At 40.7% G+C, this 20,714-nt stretch overlaps 1 protein-coding gene across 7 annotated transcripts in view; it reads left to right on the top strand.

Annotated features, from left to right (window-relative positions):
* The window catches only part of tcf4 (transcription factor 4), a 234,850-nt gene that overhangs the window by 199,476 nt on the left and 14,660 nt on the right, over positions 1-20,714 (top strand). For all 7 annotated transcript variants that reach the window (XM_084383942.1, XM_084383941.1, XM_084383943.1 and 4 more), the window contains 5 exons: positions 3,682-3,752; positions 3,954-4,032; positions 6,594-6,673; positions 7,499-7,708; positions 20,154-20,292. In XM_084383942.1, the coding sequence (XP_084240068.1) occupies positions 3,682-3,752; positions 3,954-4,032; positions 6,594-6,673; positions 7,499-7,708; positions 20,154-20,292 (579 nt within the window). The remainder of the gene's footprint in view (positions 1-3,681; positions 3,753-3,953; positions 4,033-6,593; positions 6,674-7,498; positions 7,709-20,153; positions 20,293-20,714) is intronic.

The raw sequence follows: 20,714 nt of genomic DNA, 5'->3' as shown, positions 1-20,714 counted from the left end.
GAACATTTTTTTGTCTCAGAGCTGTAGACTTAAGACCTCAGACTGATACTTGAGTCAGACTTAAGTCACAACAATGAGGACTTGAGACTCGACTTGGACTTGACTGCTGACTTGGACTTGACTTTGAGACTGCATGTACTTGACCCTTGACTCTCTAAAGACTTGACTTTCAACTTGAAAGCAAAAACAGTCACGTCTCATATGCTGACCTGGTAGAATCAGAGACCTTAAAGACCTGCAGCTTGGGGATTTGCCCTCAGGGACTTGACTTTTGACTTGAGACTTTCCCAACAACTCCAATGAGCTCTGCTGTGTGCAAGTTTTAACAATAAAAAGTAACCATCTGCAGCGACTTCTACCCATTGCGCCATATTTTACAGTAAAAGTAAACGGATCATTTTGATGTTTTCCTTGTGGATTAACGACTTGGGTGTGCCAACAGTGTTTTGATTTTGGAAAAATCCACGGATGATTCTACTCAGTTACTACTTGAAAGACAACATTATTAGTCCTTTCCAGGCACAGGACGTTAGCTAAACCACCGTTTTATTTACCGCCTCATCACCAGTTCTAACTGTCACTGCTGTGATTGGACTCAGATGATTCAAACCACTTAAAAAGTAAACTTCAGTGTCAGGGGGGAAAGCAGGCAGTCAGAGCTTGACCTTGACATCATTGATGCACACACACACACACCCACACACACACACACACACACATACACAGCATGCCATATGGACCTCTTGCTTTGAGTCCCATAGAACAAATAGGAGAGCAATAAGAAACAGATTGAAAGTTTGTTTTCATGGGAAGACATCTCCAACATTCCACAAAGAACACACACACACACACACACACACACACACACAGACACACATGCACACACAAGCCAAAGCAGATGAGTGTAAACACAACATGAACCTAATAAAAAACATGATGCCTTTGTTTAAAGAAAAACATATGACACACGTGTGTGCGCACATGAACGCCAAAGCATGGACGCACAGTGTTTACAGCCGTTTCTCTGCCTCGGTCGGATTTTCTTCTAGTAATCAAGCGAGTGAGTTCTTTACAAAGAGCGGTGGCTGTGCTCACTTTGGACTCATGTCAGCTACAGTGGATTTTAATAACAAGCAGTGTTCACAAAAGAAGGAAACAACGTCTACAAAAACTTCGTCGAACCTCCCGAGGCAAGATAGTTCACTTCACCTCTGCCCGTCTGTGAGATCAGTATGTTCCACACTCACTAGTGTTTACTTATATCCTCTTTGACACGTCAACAAAACAGTCATTTTCTGGATCAAAAAAACAGCTGACTCACGCAGTCAGCAGGTGACACAGTGTTCATGTGATCAAACCTGCTAGCAAGCTCAACAGTTGGCCGTGTCCGTACTGTGATAAAAAAGTGACTGTTGACTGGAACATCCTGAAGTGGATTACTACCAGAGAATCAGTAGGCACCGCTGTAGTGTCGGGCTGAAATAATCAGTAAGTTGATCGATTAGTAGGTTTTGGTCATTGATAATTCAATTCTCAAGAAGAAATTCCAAACGTATAGTTTCTCAAATGTGAGGCTGTTTTTTCTTGTCTGTATAGTTGTGACATCACAACCTCACAGAAGTCCTGACGGCTCATTTAAAGGCACAGTTTGGGTAAAGGCGCTGTGTGCATGTTATGAAGACTAAATGATTATTTGTAATCAATAATCAGTAGATGAATGGACACTCCATTGTTATTAACATGAATCCAAACTGACCACAGCTGCTGCTCTCGGTGAAGGAACAAACTGCCTGTTTCATTCTCAGAAGAGGGTGCAGATCATTCGTTGCCCGGTAGAATAAGGATAATTGTTGGATTTAGAAATAAAATGACCCGGATATGGAGACCCCAGATTTAATCTACAGCGCTCCAATCAACAAAATTGGTGGGAGCCTTTTGAGGGATCATGTCCTTGTCACAGCGCCAGTGACTCCTGCTTTACTAGGTTTGAGGCTGTGGTGCGTTCACACTGGAGATATGACAGTTTAAGTACACTCAGAAACTCAACAAGCCGACTTAAGAAAATGCTTGATTCATTATTGTACCGTTGATTGTCCCACAATGCAATTCTCAGAGGAAATCAAGGAGCTACTCGCAGCTGCACAAAAAACTAATTGTTGATGATGATGAAATGGCTCCATGAAGAAGACAAAAAACATTCAATCTTTTGAAAATCATTTTGGTTTTTCTGTAGTTTTGCACAGTTTGGCTGCCAGCACACATATTCCATCATTTCATGTAAGAACAAAAGGTTTTAGTGCATTGACTCTTATTTACTAACTTCACTTAGTATGCTATGAAATCTAGTATGCTGTATACAGTGTATACAACTTACATGCAATATGGAATTAGCTCACAGCAAACAAACTGCTGGGCAGAGGTAAAGGGTTAGTCTGGAGAAAGTGAGGAGTGGTTGAAGAAATGAATATGGAAAAAAAGACTCATTTCACAATTATATGATTTATGTAAAAAACATAAATATATATATAGAGAGGTGATGGACGGACAGATAAACGTAACGATCACTCTCATCTTCTGAATGCTCTCCTCCTTTGCGGCTATAAGCTCTCATTTATGAAAAAGATTTTCTCCTGCACATGTTCTAAATTATGCATCAAGTCCAGGGTACCAGTGTGTGTGTGTGTGTGTGTGTGTGTGTGTGTGTGTGTGTGTGTGTGTAACAGTAATCCCTTGGATGGTTTACTAGGCCAGTGGTATGGCGTGAGTGAGACATGAGGCTTTAACCCCAAAACATATGCTGCTTCCTGTCTCCCTCTCTCTCCCTCTCTCTCGTTCTCCGTCTCTCTCTCAAACAGCTTAAAGAAGTCCAGTCCTGCCAATTTCTGTAATGGATTCATTTGCCATGAAAGGATGTGTTTTCGCTGCGCTGTGTCTGTTTGGCGTGCGCGTGTCTAACTTGTGTGTGCGAGCGTAAACTTTCCATCTGGGATCTGCTATCAGGAGAGATGAGCTGTGAGCATGTCAGAGTGTGTGTGTGTGTGTGTGTGTGTGTGTGTGTGTGTGGGCGCTCATCTGGTCCTGTGAGGTCACTTCCTTCCTCTCTGGACTCTGTGCTCTTCAAGTGTGTGAAACAGATTTAGTTGTATTGAAGTCCAGCATTTGCACACATACAGGCACTAACACACACACACACACACATGCGCGCTGACAGTCAGTTAAAATGTGAATAACTGTCGATTGCTGAACGTCGGCTGCTGTCGAATTGCGCTTCTTATTCTTGTCATCGCCGTTTACAACAGCGAAGATTTCAAGTAGCGTCAACTCATTTCAACGCAGTCGCTGCTATCTGTGGATTCATGTGTGCGGCTGAAGTAGAACTGCACGGAGTAACTTTGATATGAGAATTTTCTCCACTTGGAAGACAAGAGCTAAACCTTTGAGGGTCGTATTAGCTGCTGTGTCACACCGATAAATCATAAATAACCACGTTATGCCAAAGTAGAAATACTGCTCCACACAAGAGATCCACTGGACTCTCTGAGTGTGGACCGGATGGACTGATGTTGTTCTTATGGACAAAATAATGAAAATATGTAACGGCATACTCATTTACAAGAATGCATCCCTCTTTTCCCCCTGTGTGTGTGTGTGTGTGTGTGTGTGTGTGTGTGTGTGTCACAGCTAACCGAGCACAGAGCTCAGCAGCCAGCAGCTCTCAGACAGGAGACGCCTTAGGGAAAGCACTCGCATCCGTAAGTGCAGCACACGCAAACCCACCCATAAACATACACACACATACAGATGTGAGGGACCTGTTTAGTGTTTTGTCACTGCAAAAGGATTTTAGAATTGACGTTACTTCATTTGTTTTTCAAGTAATTAAGAACGTTCATGGCTTGATTGTTTTCGCAAACGCCACATGCTCCTGAGTTTTAATGTGTTTATGTTTTCAGATCTACTCTCCAGACCACACGAACAACAGCTTCTCATCCAACCCCTCCACTCCAGTCGGCTCTCCACCCTCCCTCACAGGTAGCACAACACACTCACACCAGCTGCATCATCGCAGAACCAACAACCGCAGGTGGTAAAAGCAGAGCTGACTGATGTTGAAATCATGCAAATCACAAATATGACCCGAGACGATGGTTTCAACTGACTTCTGACTTGACTTCAAACGACTTGAGACTTGACTTAAACTTGTTTCAAATGATTTGAGACCTGACTTGGACTTGTTTCAAATGACTTGAAATAAGACTTGGACATGTTGTCAATGACTTGAGAGACTTGTCTTGGACTTGTGTCAAATTACTTAAGATGACTTGATCCTATCTACAATTACTTTTGACTTGACTTTTGACTTGTTTGAAATGACTTACACCTTGACTTGGACTCGATGACTTATACTGTTTCTCAAAGGACTCGATACTTGGACTTGAAACTCAGCTTGAGCTTTTCAATAATGACTTACAGCTCTGGGACAGAGAGGAAGTCATGGGAGAAATGAATACCAAAGTTATTTTTCTAGACTAAAAACTACATGCTACACTAAAACAACATATTTGTATTATTAAAGGGAACTGTGTTTTGACGTGCAGTGTGTTGGAGTACAATAAGGCCAATAACGCACATTAATAATAGCTGTGTGTCCTCAGCATACCCCTCCTCCTTCTCCTCCTCATATTTCCACCAATTACTCCTCCTCGCGGCTGATGTTGTAAACTCTCCCTGCTCCTTAAAGTGAAAAATGACTTTTCCTAATAATAGTTGTGTCAAATTTGTCTCTAATTGTCGCAGCTACACACACCGTTTGATATTTCTGTGCCGCGCCTTGTGACTGATAGCTTTAATTACGAGCACCACTTCGACAAATCGTTCACAAACCTACCGGCTCTGCAAACACGAGCCCCCTCCCCTCTTCCTTCTCCTCCTTCTCGTCATTATAGCTGCCTGGGATATTGCCTGCTAAACCGTAATTGGTGTTTATCATTGTGTCAGAGTTACTCCACTTTTTACAAATTAGAAATGAAGCCTATTAGAGCAAACTACATGCAAATTGATATCCAGGGCTAATTCTGCGAGGGTGTTTTACAGTGTTGGACTCAGAATAATTTACCCTGCCGTTTAATACATATATTTGTATTTGCACATGAATGTACCCAGGTGATTATTCATTAATTAGCATATGGTAATGAGCATGTAATATGAATAAAGGAGAGGGGAGAGAAAAGACCGGGAGACAAAACGGGAAGACAATGAAAAAAAGAGAGAAACACGAGCTAATGAGATGAGATCAGGGTTACAAGAGAGAGATCAGTCGGGAGGGCAGGGGAGAGGTGCGAGGAGAAAGGAGGAGAGGAATGGAGGGGAAGTGATGAGAATAAAGGAGGCGAGGAGACGAGGTGGAGGAATGAGAAAGGAAGAGAATAAAGGAAAGGAGAGGAAGCAAAGGGAAGAGGAGGCGAAAATGTGAGAAATATAATGAATAAATGAGAATGTATAGTTGAAAAGCTAAGAAAAGAAGAGAAGAGAAGGAAGACGTGGAGAAAGAGAAAAAAATAAGGGCTCAAATGTTAAGATTAAAACTTAACTCTCAGAAATGAACATGAACACTGATTGGATGAAAGCATCACTCACTGGGCTTGTGACTTCCAAAAAAGGAAAAACATGGCAGGAAACTTCTGGCACATGATTGCTGTATATGATTCCTGCTCTTTTTGAAAAGTACTGGCACTGATTTTGTTCAATTTATACATTTGAACAAGATGTTGCCATGAATTAGTCTTTTTGAAATATGTGTCGAAAAAATGCAAAATGCAAAATCATCTGTGAGCTTGACTCGCTTCTGAAACCCAACCGCTTTGAACCAGCCCATCGTCGCTCCGGGCCTCGTATTAATGTAAATTCACACGAGTCGCCGTCTCTCCTCTGTCTACCTGCTAATGAGACCTGTCGATTCAGACGCGACCCTTCAGAGCGACAACGACAAACAAAAGCAGAAAGGAACAGACGCACAAAGCGTGTTTATTCTGCAAAGGGCCCATGCTAATCAACCACTTGTACCTTTTCAAAAACAAAAACGGAAAATTAGCATCTCTGCTATGAGTTATGAGTTGGTTTGTTGTTGTCTTTCTCGTCTCTGTGCTTATTATGTCCGAGCGCCACGAGTGGATGCGATGAGAGACTCCTTGTGTGTAAAGGCGTTTTTTTTGTCAGCCGCTTGGCGCTGTACGTGGAGTGGTTCCTTTCTTCCACGTATAAAAGGAGAGGAGGTTTTGGCTCTGATCCACACACAGACCTCCATCCATTATCTGTAAACACTTAACCTGTGCAGGGTCACAGGGGGCTGCATCCTTTTCCAGCCTGCATTGAGTGAAAGGCGGGTTAGACCCTGGACAGGTGTGCAGTCGATCACACAACAGTCGTACAGATGAAGGAGTGTCGGTGAATTGAATTCAACTTTCTGTCCAACTCCTAGATCTCCTACTCTCATCTCCATGTTCTGTGCGTCCTGTCTCCTTAAATGTCCCGCAGACATCCTCTTGTTCCCCGTCTCCTAATCAAATGATGTCTCCTTGTCTCCTCTCTCCTAGCTGCCAGTTCAGCTGTCTGGTCGAGGAATGGCGGACAGGGACCGTCATCGCCAAACTATGAGGCTCCACTGCACTCTCTGGTATGCACACACTCGCACGCACACACACATGCTCCCACATATGTTTAAAATATATATTGTTTTAAAGGGTCAACTCACTCAAAATCACATCTCCTGGTGTTGTTCTTATGACACATGGCAGATTACATTGTTGTTGTTTTGTTTGGTGAGGTTTTTGAAAATGGATTTGAACTCAAAGGCAACTTGTTACTTTCCTGATCATATCTTTCCTTCGGTGCAGTAAACCAGCTGGGCATTGTAGTTTTTAGCTAAGATTTCTCAAACAGGAACTATTTTACATTTGTTGCGGACTATATTCAGCAGCAGATGAACGCACATCTGGCACTCTAGTGAGTTTTTCCAGCAGCAGAGCAGTGTATGTGGGATTGAGTCAAAATAAACTACAGTGTGTGTGTTCATGGTCACCCGGTGCAACAGTGTGGCTCAGTGATGTGTTTTTAATAGTTTTTGGACAACAATGAGGCTCTTTGGCACAGAGGAAGAGGATAAGATCAGGCTCTGTCTACACTCACATTACTTGTTAGGATCACTTCATTGTTGCTTTTGGTCTTTTCTTGTGATTAATTGACAAAAGAAAAATATATTCATGTTCACATGAACGTTTAGTTACTCATTAGGGAGTCTCCTGTCCTCCGTATTTTGACTGACTTAGGCTATGTAATGCAGGCAAAGACTCAGTGATATCGATCATAATCTGTATAATCTTTGTGAAACTCTTGATAAATCGCAGAGAGCCCAGAATAAATATTGACAGTGAGTGGCTTCAGTTTACAGACGGCATTAAGAAAGGCTTCTCATCTCTCTATGTGTCCCGTCATTCTGCAGCAAAGTCGTATCGAGGACCGTCTGGAGCGTCTGGACGACGCCATCCACGTACTGCGGAGCCACGCGGTGGGACCGTCGACGGGTATGGCCAGCGGGCACGGGGAGATGCACAACCTCATCGGGGCCGCACATACGCACAACGGCGCTATGGGCGCTCTGAGCAGCGGGTACGGGTCGGGACTGCTGTCGGCCAACAGACACTCCCTCATGGTAGGACCTGAGCGCATGTTTATATACTGTAGGATGATGAAGTGTTGGAGGAGCAGCACAGTAGTAAATCCATGCACATTTTATGCTGATGGAGAACCAAATAGAATCTGAAACACTGAAAATGATCTTCACTAAATGTCTAGTATCACTTCATATTAGGTTATTTGTTAAAAACAACTTGAACCTTATCGCGGGCCAACTTTGGCCTGCTGGCCTCACTTGGGGCAAGCCTGTTGAGAGATAACAGAAACACAATTATTCTTATTTTCAGGTGATTATACAGTGTAAAAAAAAAATCTAATATGATATAATATAATATAATATTACAGTTATGCTAATATATCAGCCTAAATCTTAAACACTGGACCTAAGAAATGATTTGGTATAGAGCTCCACCAGAAAGGCTGTAGCTGGACAACAGATTGGATATCTTACAAAGGGAAATTAAGGCCAGTGACACTGACACAAACATAATAATCTTGAATGTGTTGTAAGAAAAGGATATTTATCTTGGGAACCAAAAAAGATAGAGTTTTCTTTGAATTAACAAATGAGACATGACTTCATGTGGCTGGAGAACATGAGGCCCACTAAAAATAACTGGTTATACTAGTTTACACATGTCTTATAATGATAGAGGTCAAATTAAATGATGTGAAAATGGAGGAGCAGAGGACATGAAAGAGGAGAAGAGAGGAAACACATTGAATTAAAAAAAATTGAAGTGACAGCCGTAATGTTTTCCATATTTAATTTAGGCTTTTTTCTGTGAACTTGAAACAATAAACATAAAGAACCAAACAGCTGGGTGACATAAGGAGATGTAGGAGGGCGAGAGACAGAGAGAGAGAGAGGCAGAGAGAGCGGGCATTATAAAACACAAGCCAGTATAAACACATTCAGATGCCTGGACATGTTCAGTCAGACTTACTTTGTTTATATGTGCTTAACATTTGTGCATATTCACACACGCCAGATGTTCATGCAAACCAACACATAAGACCCTCTGCACACTGTGACAGCCCCTTCAACACCTCGCTCTCTCTCTCTCTCTGCACTGAAACTTGGCCGCAGCCTCCGTGACGTCATCCGTCGGGCTCTCGGGGACATTAGACTTTTGTTAACAGTTTGGGGATTTTGGGCTGTAATGAACACAGCAGCCTGTCAGGGGCGCCAGCAGCAACTTTACACACTGTCCTCAGTACAGTAGTTCAGGAGCTTTGTCCATCCCTCTCTGGTCTTTGTTAAAGTATTTACTTTGAAGTGTTGCTTTCTAAATGGAGAGCACCTGTGGTAGAGGGGTGTGTGTGTGTGCATGTGTGTGTGTGTGTGTGTGTGTGTGTGTGTGTGTGTGTGTGTGTGTGTGTGTGTGTGTGTGTTTGTGTGCTGGCCGGCTCCCACAGAGATTATCTTCTTCTCACGCATATCTGTCCAGCTGTCTCTCTCTCTCTCTCTCTCTTTGTGTGTGTGTGTGTCTCCTGGAGGTATGTCACACATTTCCCTCCCACCATTGTCCATCTCCCCTCTTACTTGTGTGTTTTTGTTTTATTTTGCTGCTATATGTATATATGTATATATATATATAACATGAATGGTGTGACTAATACTTATCAACCCACTGAAAAAAATCCTTTACTCTGCAGCAAGTTATGAGGTGTCTCTGATATATATATATAAGTTATATACAATATAAGTATATAAAAAATAATAATAAAATAAATGTGTGGTTGTATATTTGCCCCAAATAGCCACATTACTTTACTGTACATTAACAGTACATTAGCCAGCAAACAACGGCACGTAACAAGGGTGAGTGTGTTGGCGTGTTTAAATTCAGTTGAGACTCTCAATGTAATGTTACTTTCCTGAAGTAAGGTACATTTTCCCATCCAGCTCCAGTGAGCATTCAACATGAGTGTACACAAACACCAAACAATGGAGGTCACCTCTGCGGATCACTGCTGCAGTCAGGTTGATAAACAGGAGTGAAGATCCCAAAAGTTAAAAAGTAATCTCCGAGCTCTAAATCAATCAACGGCTCCGGATCAGAGCAGAATCCGATGTGACTCTGGGTGTTTACTCCTCCAGAAGGTCTGGCTCTGCACCTGTCACTAATGCCACTAACTTTGAAGCTCAAGAAAACATCTCAGATTAATGGGAACTTTATTGCGCTTACTGTGTGTGATAAAAGATCCAAAGAACACACTTCTCAAACTGGGTACATTGGTTCTATCAATAAATGATGAGGTTAATGGATATCTTAAAGTTGTGAGAAGCAGAGAAGTGTTAAGATGATTCATGAAGTTCGACAGAGACTTGCCAAGTGCTTTTCAGTTTCATTTGGAGGTGCTTTTAAAACACTTTTTTTGCTCTTTGGACGTCCCAAGAGACAAATTTGGCATTTAGTTTTATGAAGTGACGTGCGGCTTAGCCCAAGAAAACATTAAAAATTCACTTCTTGTTAAGCGTAATATTTTTACAAACTACTTTTCAGTTTAATCTTGAAATTCTTCCAAATACGTATCTGACTTGTTTTTATATGCATGCGACCAGTGGAAAAAGATGATAAAGTAAAGTGAAGGGTATTTGATGGAAAACACTGTTTACTTCTGGACTGTAAAAACACACACACACACACACACGCACACACACACACACACACACACACACACAGAAGCTCATAAATTGCTCCTTGTGTTGTCATTAGGACCCGTGTGTGTGTTTATTCAGGCTCTGGATTATTGGCTGATAGAAAAACAGGCTCATTAAGACTGAAAACACAGCAGCTCTATAATAGGGTTTTTCATGGCCCTGGGTCGGTCCACTTAAACTGTGCCGTGCCAAGCCAAACCCTGATGACATGGATTTCTACTCCAGCTTCATAGCAGGCGATAGCTGTGCTGAGCTGTGCTGCTGCGGTCCTGAGACCAGTTTCACTCCTGTGTTATCCTGTTTGTACTTTTACATATAAGCCCTTTTTTTTTTTTTTTTACTGTTTACTGATTACTTTCAGCCATATTGGAACTTTGATCAGTCACTGCTGACGCAAAGCAAACCTTTCCTGCTGTTGCTGCTTCGTATTAAAACTTTCCACTTGTGAAATGGCGGGATGTGTTTTTATAGTGAAGAAGCTCTGGAAAATGTCATATGTTTGTAACTGAGTTAGCAGAGCTTCATTTGCAGTGCCATCATTTAATAAGAACGGGTCTAATTAACTGGATATGGACACATTTGGCATTTTTCGGAAAGTGGCTCAGTTTGAAATATTGCAGGGAGGAACAGTACAAGCTGAAACGGCCACAGTGAGCTGAAAAGGAGCTGCATGTGACAGGCTCTTACTGTGCTAACACGTCATCAGGGTAGGACAAAGCAACTTTACATTTCTGTGCTTTGCAGTAAAAAAACACTTACTGTTCACGGCATAGCTCGACACACCTACCTCAACCATGAAGAATCCCTGTAACTACACACACCGACACACACTGGCTTATGAATATGACATATGTAGACATATGTGCTGGTTAACATCACATTGGGTGGACCCAGACTTGACTTCTCACTTACACTGTGGGGACTCACCTCTAGAACAGAGAAACTGTAGGAGCTGCCGCCAGAAGTCTTTCTCCTCATACTAAATTCACCTTTCAAAGTTTTATTTTTATGGTCCTTTAATATTCCTGTTTTTTTTATCATCTTAATGTGGCTTATAGCTCTACTACTAAGATACCCACAACCCTTAGCTGATATGGAGAGGAGATCATAGTCAGGAGCATCTATCAGAGTTATCAGTTTTCCTGTACGACAGCAGCTCTGATATGATTCCTCATTTTCATTATCTGTATCAAAACTATACATTTCTCACGACCCCATCACCAGACAAAAATCCATATTGGACCGTTCTGCAAAACCCTGGATTATGTTGGATTATGTTTTCATGTCCTTTGTCACCGCTTAAGGATTTTTTTCTTTCTGTGATGTGCACATGGAAACTACAGTATGGTTGACTTTAGGGACAGATTGTGGTCATGGTAAAATGCATCCAAACCTAACAACAAATGAAAGAATCTCATATTCTAACATTCAGTGCCCATTTTTATATGTTACATTTCAATTGGTGTGTAGGACACAGTATGTGTGTGTGTGTGTGTGTGTGTGTGTGTGTGTGTGTGTGTGTGTGTGTGTGTGTACAGTGTAAACAGGAAGTTTGACCCAAATGAAAAGGATTCAACGGAAATACTGGAAAAAAAAACAGGAACGAGTGGAAAATTAAAAATAATGAAATAAGAGGAAGGAATGATGTCATCTCTAAAATGAAGACATTGTGTTTGAACTGAGACTTTTCTTTCTGTTTTCTCAGGCATACATTAACTCTCTCTCTCTCCTTTAAGTTTACTATGTCACTCTACCAGTGTCTCTCTTATTCCTGTCGTTCTTTCTTCCTCTTTCTTGTCATCATCCCCACCAACTCTTTCCCATCTTTCACAACTGTTTTCTTCTTCTTCCTCTCCTTTACCTTCCTTCATCTTCCTGTCTTCCTTTTCCGTCCATCTGCGTCTTTTCTTTCATTTCTTTTTCCAGTCTCGTCTTTCTCTAACTTTCCTGTACTTCATTTACTGATCGATTTTCTCTCTTTCTTTGTGTTCTCACCTCATTTCTATATATGTTTTCCATTTACACCCTTACAGATGTAGCTCTCTCTCTCTCCTCTGGTGTATTCGTATGCTCACACACCCACACACACATTTTCTCTGTTATTGACAGGAATTTGATTCAATATTTACTTTATTACATATTTTATGTCACTTTTGTTTTTGTCTTCCTTCCTTGATCTTCTTATGTTCCGTTTCTGTCTCTCTGTCGATCTCTTTCCCTCTCTCTCTCTCTCACACACAAACACACACACACACACACACACACACACACACACAGCTGTATGTAGTTTGGCAGTGTTAGGCAGAGACGCCTGCAGGCTGAGGTCATAACTCTGGGAAAACAGGTGGTAGACTGATGCAGGAGAGAGAGAGAGAGAGGGGGGGGGGGGTGAGAGACATACACAGACATGAATGCATCATACACATATTTATATTCATAAGTAGGGAAGTAGGTAAACCCCCCATGTTCCAACATCCAAACAACTAATTTGTTAGTCATTAATTAACTTCTCTTAGTAAAATTCAAACCATTTCACCAAAGGTATGCTCAAAGCATTCCCCCAAACGAAGCATACAAAGCTAAAATGAACTGTTCTCGATGGAAAGTTGTTGTCAGTGTGTACCTAGTGATTTGACTGCATCTCAGCTCAGCTTGCCGCGTGGCTCTAAAACAAGGGGAAAGGTTAAGGGAGGGAAGAGTCTCTATCTCTCTCCATTAGGGCAGCGTTACAGGAAGTGAAATGGATCATAATCTGCATCACTCTGCTGAAAAACACACTAATGTCTTTTAATACTCTACATCTCCTCTCTGTCACTAAATTTACTCCTATAAGCTGACGGAAATCTACCGTCACTCATTTACTTCCCATGCAACATTAAAAATAATAATAATAATGACAATAATAATAATAATAATGACAATAATAATAATAATAATAATAATAGTCAATAGTCAATAAAATCTTGTGGAAAACCCTCCCCAAAAGATTGAAAGCTGTTAAAGCAGCAGATAAATGCCTGTTGAGTTATCCCGTATGGCTGTAATGCTCAGGTGTCCAAATACTTCTGACCATGTAGCATCATACCGGGTGTAAACATGTGGTAAACAGAGAGCAGGCCAGAATGACCTGTTGCTTTGCATTTCTTAAATTGATTCCATGTAGTTTATTTGTCATACAGCATGAAGTGTGGCAGGATCAGTCCTTGTTTCCACGTTTTTGTCATAACTAGACTTTTGCTGTTAATTTCTTCGAGGATGTAACGCTAAACAAAAAGATGTGTAAACTCCGACCTTCAGCTGGTGATCATCGTAAAGTTAACAACCACAAATATCAAGAAAGCGCGTCCATGCATTCATCCCAGCTCTTTTTTACCTATAAAAACCTTCACATACACAGTAGTTACCACTCATTTGATAAATGTGGGCAGTTGTGTTTCTCATCAATGTATATACTCCTGAAGAGAGAATAAATTACAGCACTGTATGTTAATATACTGTAGTATAATATGGTAATGTAGTTTCAGTGCGGTCCACCTTCACTGCTGCATTCAAAAGTTATGGATATTTATGAGGAAGAGAGGTTATTAACATTGTTTGCATTCAGCCTTGTGGTCATTTACATAATCAGGTAAATGAGATTTAATGACTGGTTCATATAACATGGTTTATGTCCATATTTGTACTGTACCATGTTTGTCTGTCTATAGGTCTATGTGGTTTAAAAATGACCAATTTGTTATAATGTAAATTTCTCACCTTGGTTAAAGCACAGAGGCCACAGGACAACATATTAAAATGAATCTTCTTTCTTTTTCATTCAGTCCAACAGCTCACAAACGTTTTACCTCATAATGACATTTTTCCAAATTACATACTTCTCAGTGCGTCCTTCTTACACTCCCTTTCAGTTTTCTCTTTCATTTGTTAATGACATTTTACTACAGCAGAGTCTGTCGTCCTTCACTCTGTTCATTACTAAAAAAATACATACGTATCACGCCACTGGAAAATGTTGCTGTACTTTTCCTCCCATGGAAGTCCAACCTCAACACTGGGCTCTGTGTGTGTGTGTGTGTGTGTGTGTGTGTGTGTGTGTGTGTGTGTGTGTGTGTGTGTGTGTGTGTGTGCACTGACACTGCTACAGCAGGTGCTTTCTATCAAGTGCTCAGTTTGCACAGAGGCGAGACTGTACAGTTTTAAGAATGTTCCACCCTGTGTGTGTGTGTGTGTGTGTGTGTGTGTGTGTGTGTGTATACCAATGTAGACTCCATTCCAGTTTGTTTACAGTATCCAATGTACAGTAAAACTCTACTGTTAGACTGTTCTTGTATTTTTAATATTCTCTACTTGGTGATTTAGCGACCTGAATAAAAAATTGTTGACTCCTCCACTGTCAGGGAAGAGAAACATACAACTTTAACTACATTAATAAAATAAAAGTAAAAAAAAAAATTGGTGTTAAATACTGTAAAATTAATCTAAACCCCCTGTAGCTCCACCTTCAGGACAAACTCTTCATTGAAAGATCTTTCCTCATTTAGCACGCAGCATTGTGCTTAATCGCCGCTCTCGAGTTATAAAATCATGCTGTGTGGTGTCTTTGTGTCTGGTAAAATTTGGAGCTGGACTTCCTGCTTCACATCACATCGCCTCCTTTTGTCTCCTTCGCATCTGCAGAGGTATTTTTTCAGACTGCGACAATAATTGAAAACGACAAACGGAAAATGCACAAATCCTTCTAATATGGGCTGAGATATTACAATTTACAGAGTTAGTCAATTTACAGAGTTTATTCTTCTCTCAGACAGACCTGTCCTTACTGTTTATAACTGCATGACAAGTCTGTGTGTGTGTGTGTGTGTGTGTGTGTGTGACTGAAAGAAAGTGTGTGTCTGTGTGTCATCTCTTGACCCAGAAATTCCCTTCTTTCTCTTCTTCTCCTTCCTGTGTAATCAGTGCACTTTCTCTCTCTCTCTCTCACACACACACATGCACACACACACACACACACACACACACACACACACACACACACACACACACACACACACACACAAACATTTTAAATGAACACACTTCCCACTGATCAACAACATTGCAGATGACAGCTACTCAGCACCTCCTCCTCTATCTCCTGCTCTGGCTCTTTCTCTCTTATTTCAATCTGCTTTATTTGAATCTGAATCTGAATGAATGAATGTTTGAATGTTTTATTTGCTTTACTCCAAAAAAACACGGCATTTTCCAAATAATCCATCCGTTTTTGCCTCAATTTCCTTCCTTCAAGACAGCCACTGGTTTCAGTTCATTTATATTAAATGTGACACCCTTCACAGCCAAAAGAGCTTACTTTCGCTCTTTTTTGTTAACGTTACATCATAGTTGCACAGTGACACAAGAACCCAACACTCCTTGGTGGTGCATTCAAAGCTCAGACATTCAAAATGTATGTATTGGTTGCCAGAAAACAAACGAGATGTTGTGAAAATAATCATGAATTTGATCATTCTGGTGTTCAGCGACTAACTGTCTTTTGGAAAACTGATTTTTGAAGGTCCATGAACACACCAACAAGGAGACTTTCCAACACACTTGTTGTTTTGTTATCCTGTTGTGACGTTATAATAAAGTTGACAGAGGTGACTGTTTTGGAAAACTTTCCTTGTTGGTGCATTCAAGGACGCTCTGGCTCGGTTATTCTGAGTTGGTTGCTGAACAGCTGCTTTTTAAAAATAAAGCAAACAATATTCACTTCATACTTCCTACAGAAACTATTTGTGCATCTTATTTGTTGTCGTGGTTTGATTTTTAAGACACATGTCAAGAATGTTTTCCGTCTGTCAAAAATGAAATCACAGATGTCCAAGTGTCCTTGAATGTAACTCTGACAAAAATTTTAACCAACCAAAACAAATGAAAAAGTATTTTCAACTCAAGATCTACTCACTAGGTTTTACGCAGCTTTCAGTCACAGTCACAGCTGACCAAACAACACATTGTACTTGCGAAATATGTCACTGATGAATCCATATTGTTATTGGCTGCATGATTTGGTTTATCCATTACCCAATCAGTCTCGAACCTGAGGGACGGGGTGTAAGTGGGCGTGGCTGTGGTTCACGGTGACTATGTGAGCTAAACCAGCAGCAGATCAGTTTACGTGTAATTTATTTATATTTTTCTCCCCCGTCTGTCTCCTCGTCTTCCCTCCTCATTGAACTAAATTAAGCAAGAGAGAAGGAAGGCTCGTTAAAATATAAAAGCCCTCCATTAAAAATGTACGCCACCCTCTCTGTCTCCCTCTCTGCTGCCATTTTACATTTGGGAATCCAGGCGCTGATGAAAGGCAGAGAACGGAAAGAAAAGACAGAAAGAAAGACGAGAGGCAAATAATAAATAAGCGAGCGAACAGACGTATAGACGGGTAGACAGAGGTCGCTCAGTTTGAAACACACAAACACATTCACGCACACACACACAGAAACACACAAGCGTGCAGACAAGCCGGTCGACATTTTGTGATATTTGCATGGAGCGAGAGGGGAGTTTGGCATGTGGTGCACAAGGCCTCGCTGTCAGCCAGCTGGATTAACAGACAGACTAGAGGGATTTGATTTTCAAAACAACTTTATTTGCACTATGGTTATAATACAATACATCAAAAAAGTCAAGGCAAACAGTAGTGACCATGTATTTTAATGACATTGAAAAAACTAGAATGGCACTCGCCAAGGCGCAACAGTCCCCTTTTGTACAAACTAATAGATACCAACCATCAAGATCCACGCACTCTTCCCTGAGAAATGAATAAACATTTGGAAAGCCGCTCTATCTCACAGTGTTAGAGAAAGCCAGAAAAAAAGAGAGAAACAAGATTTTATCTGTATCTGCACCAAAAGTTTATGGGGTGTATTCTGGGCCCAGACCCATGCTCCATCCAAGTATCATGGAAATCCATTGAGTAGTTTTTGTATAATCCTGCTGACAAACCAACCAACCAATAAACAAATGGACACAGGTGAAAACAAAACACAACAGGAGGTTGTTATCTATACATCATACGTCACACATCATTTAAAACCAACACTGATCGATTATATCAGACTGACACCTCGGCCGGATCAATAAATCATAATGTAGGGTGTCATAATAATATAAGGTTCATAAACATCAGTTTCAACATCCAAATAATGTTTATGGATGAACTGTACAGTATTTATTAACCATTTACAAAATATTATTAACATCAGTTACAACTTTACAATAAACAGTTGCTTGATGAATGGTTTATAGAGCATTTCATTGTTTGTTAACAGTGAAATAACTATTCATTAAAATGTAATTAACTATAAACTTACCATTGATTAATTAAGGTATGAAGTGTTACCAAGCTATCAAACCAGTCAGAGCTCTGTGGGTGGGACTAAACAGTTTTACTCATCACAGTCTGTTAAAAGAGTTCTACTAGCCTACATGTATGAAAAAAGTTGTAGAAAGCCTTTTGCATCGCCTACATAAAGGCTCAAGTGATGTGATGCCACTTGAGTCAGCTTCAGTTAGGCCTCAGTTTGAAAATGAAAAAAAAAACCTGAGGGTGAGGAGTTAGAAAGAAGTGAGTCTACCGATCTCTGCGGCTCGCTCCTCATCTCTGCTTGAGGCTAGCAGCTCGGGGCTACGTGCACGCATGATACACCTGAATCTCTGACCAAACTGACAGCTGTCGAGTTGCGTTATGGGTAATGTGGGCGCCAGGTTTGGACAAGAAAGAAGAATACATGGTATAAAAAAAGGGGTTATCTCTGGTTGTGCTGCATCAATTGTGATAATTGTGGACTTATCAGTGGAGCAGTCTGAAAAATGACGACGTCATCTTACCCTGCCAGAGCAGAAATAATACACAGAATAATAAATCATTAATTCATATATTTATTTACTGTCAGGCTAAATAATGAACTGAAATGAAATGGCGATTCAGTCTGATTATCACACTAATGGAGACCCTCCACACACCATTCAATGCACTATAATTCACAAATTTTGCACAATATTTATATATATATATCATAGCATTTTACAGTACACTCATCTAAATATCATATTTCATATCGAGCCACTGTCCTGCGGATATGTTCAAAGTAAAAAGCTCCGGAAAAGGAGGGTGACAGAGAGACTATGCTGAACCGCAGGACGCCACGAGGAAGCTGGCATCACACACACATACAAGCACACACACACACACACTCACACTCACACACATAAAGAGAGCCCATCTCGTGCCAAAACAGTGAGTCCCTGCTGGAAGCTGCTCGGTGCTCTGGGAATTAGAAATCCCACAATTAAACATATGGGCATTAAGATAATTGTCAGTTGTTGTCATGTGCATATGTGTGTGTGTGTGTGTGTGTGTGTGTGTGTGTGCGCGCGCGTGTGTGTGCGCGCGTGTGTGTGTGTGTGGCAGACAGATGGATAGGATTCAGCCAAGCACACATACACATACACACACACTCACTCGTGCACCCACAGTATTTCCCTGAATACACATGAAAAACAAGAAGACACACTCAAGTAAAAAAAAAAACTAAAAAAAACTCTAAATATACATGTCAGACATGCAGATATGAACCTGGACGGAGACACACACACATACACACACAGAGATACACACAAGCACAGGCAGTTTGGAAGAGCGAAGCACAGTTTGCCTCGCAGAGTTGTACTGTACTGGAAAAATGGAGAAAAAAAACATCGGGCGGGATGGTGTGTGTGTGTGTGTGTGTGTGTGGGAGTGTGTGTGTGTGTGTGTGTGTGTGTGTGTGTGTGTGTGTGTGTGTGTGTGTGTCAGAGAGAGACAGATGGAGATCTTCAGTGTCTTAGAAAGGCAGAGGATGCCCTCAGCAGGCCAATTACAGAACTACAACATCTGGAAGAGAAAAGAAAGAAAGAAAGAAAGAAAGAAAGAAACCACTTTTTATTTGTAGAATATTTGTAAACCATCACAGACTTAAATATGCCTTCTGATGTTGATTTTTATGACCATCTCATGTGTTTGATTAATTTCTAATGTTGAAGAATGACATTTTTCTTACATTCTAATATACCAATATAATTAGTTATATATATACTTCCTCCTAGTCATGTAATGCTCTGTTCTGTTCTGTCAAAAAGTGCAATAAGCAACAACACAAAGTTGTCCAAGAGCGTCAGTTATTTTTCAGTGATTAATAAATATGAAATAATGTAAACAGTTAAGGGGCTTAATTTAATACAATAATTTATACTGCACAAAATCAACATTTTGTCCCATCAGCTGAACCTTTTTAATTATTTGCACAATAACACAAAATGTAATTCTAATAGGCGTCATGACACAGTAGTCAAAACGGCTTTGTTGATGAGCTTTGATTTAGCTCACAATATGGCACATTGGTGAGCCGTTTTCACTTTTGTGTTTAGAGAGTTCAGAAGTTGAACTGTAGTTCCAGGAAACAGGTTTAAACCACTGGGGAAACATTTAAAAGAATACTAATACTATACTAGAATAATAACTATTTTCAAAATGCTTACAATAATGCAATTAAACAGATCCAAATGTAGGTTTGGGGGAGCTCAGAGAGCTCAGAGAGCCCGAACCAGGCTGTTAGCATCAGTTCAGATCTGAAACAGGTTCAGACCACATCTGGACTTTAGAAGTTAGAATCTGAGCTGCTTTCGTGTTCATGTAACTGCAGACAGAATCAAAGCAGATGTTTGTTCAACTAAAAATCTTTTTCTCTGTGTCCTCTCTGTTTTCCAGGTGGGCTCTCACAGAGAAGACGGCAGCAGCGTGGGCGGTTTGCGTGCCGGACACTCGATGGCGGGTCAGGTGCCGGTGCCGCAGCTGCCTGTTCAGTCAGCCACCTCGCCGGACCTCAACCAGCCCGACCCATACCGCGGTAAGACCCCAGATATCAGTTACATAAATCCGACAGTGTCCCCTTATCCCAACATTTGTGGGACAAAATCAAGAGGAGTTTTCCACATGATATGTTCTCACAGGAGCACTGGTATCCACTGTGCAGCTGTGCACACACAGAATAACATTTAATGATGTTTTCCATTAAAAAATATGTAAACAATAATAATACTAATAATACTACTACTAATAATAATAATAATAATAATAATAATAATAAAAATATAGAAAAAAACAATGAAGATGTCAAGAACAAAAAAGGGAGTTGAAGATTAAGGGATGAACTCAAAGTCCTGAAAAAGAAAAAAAGGGATGAAAACAAAGAAGAAACATGAGGAGGAAAAAAGTAGATAAAGATAATGTAAAAGATGAAGAAAGCGATGACACGGAGGAAAACAAAGA

This window comes from Pagrus pagrus, assembly GCF_965226575.1.
Source record: "Pagrus pagrus genome assembly, chromosome: 19".
In the NCBI taxonomy this organism is placed as follows: Eukaryota; Metazoa; Chordata; class Actinopteri; order Spariformes; family Sparidae; genus Pagrus; species Pagrus pagrus.
The sequence above is the reverse complement of the archived record's forward strand: the minus strand, read 5'-3'. Positions and strand labels throughout refer to the sequence as shown.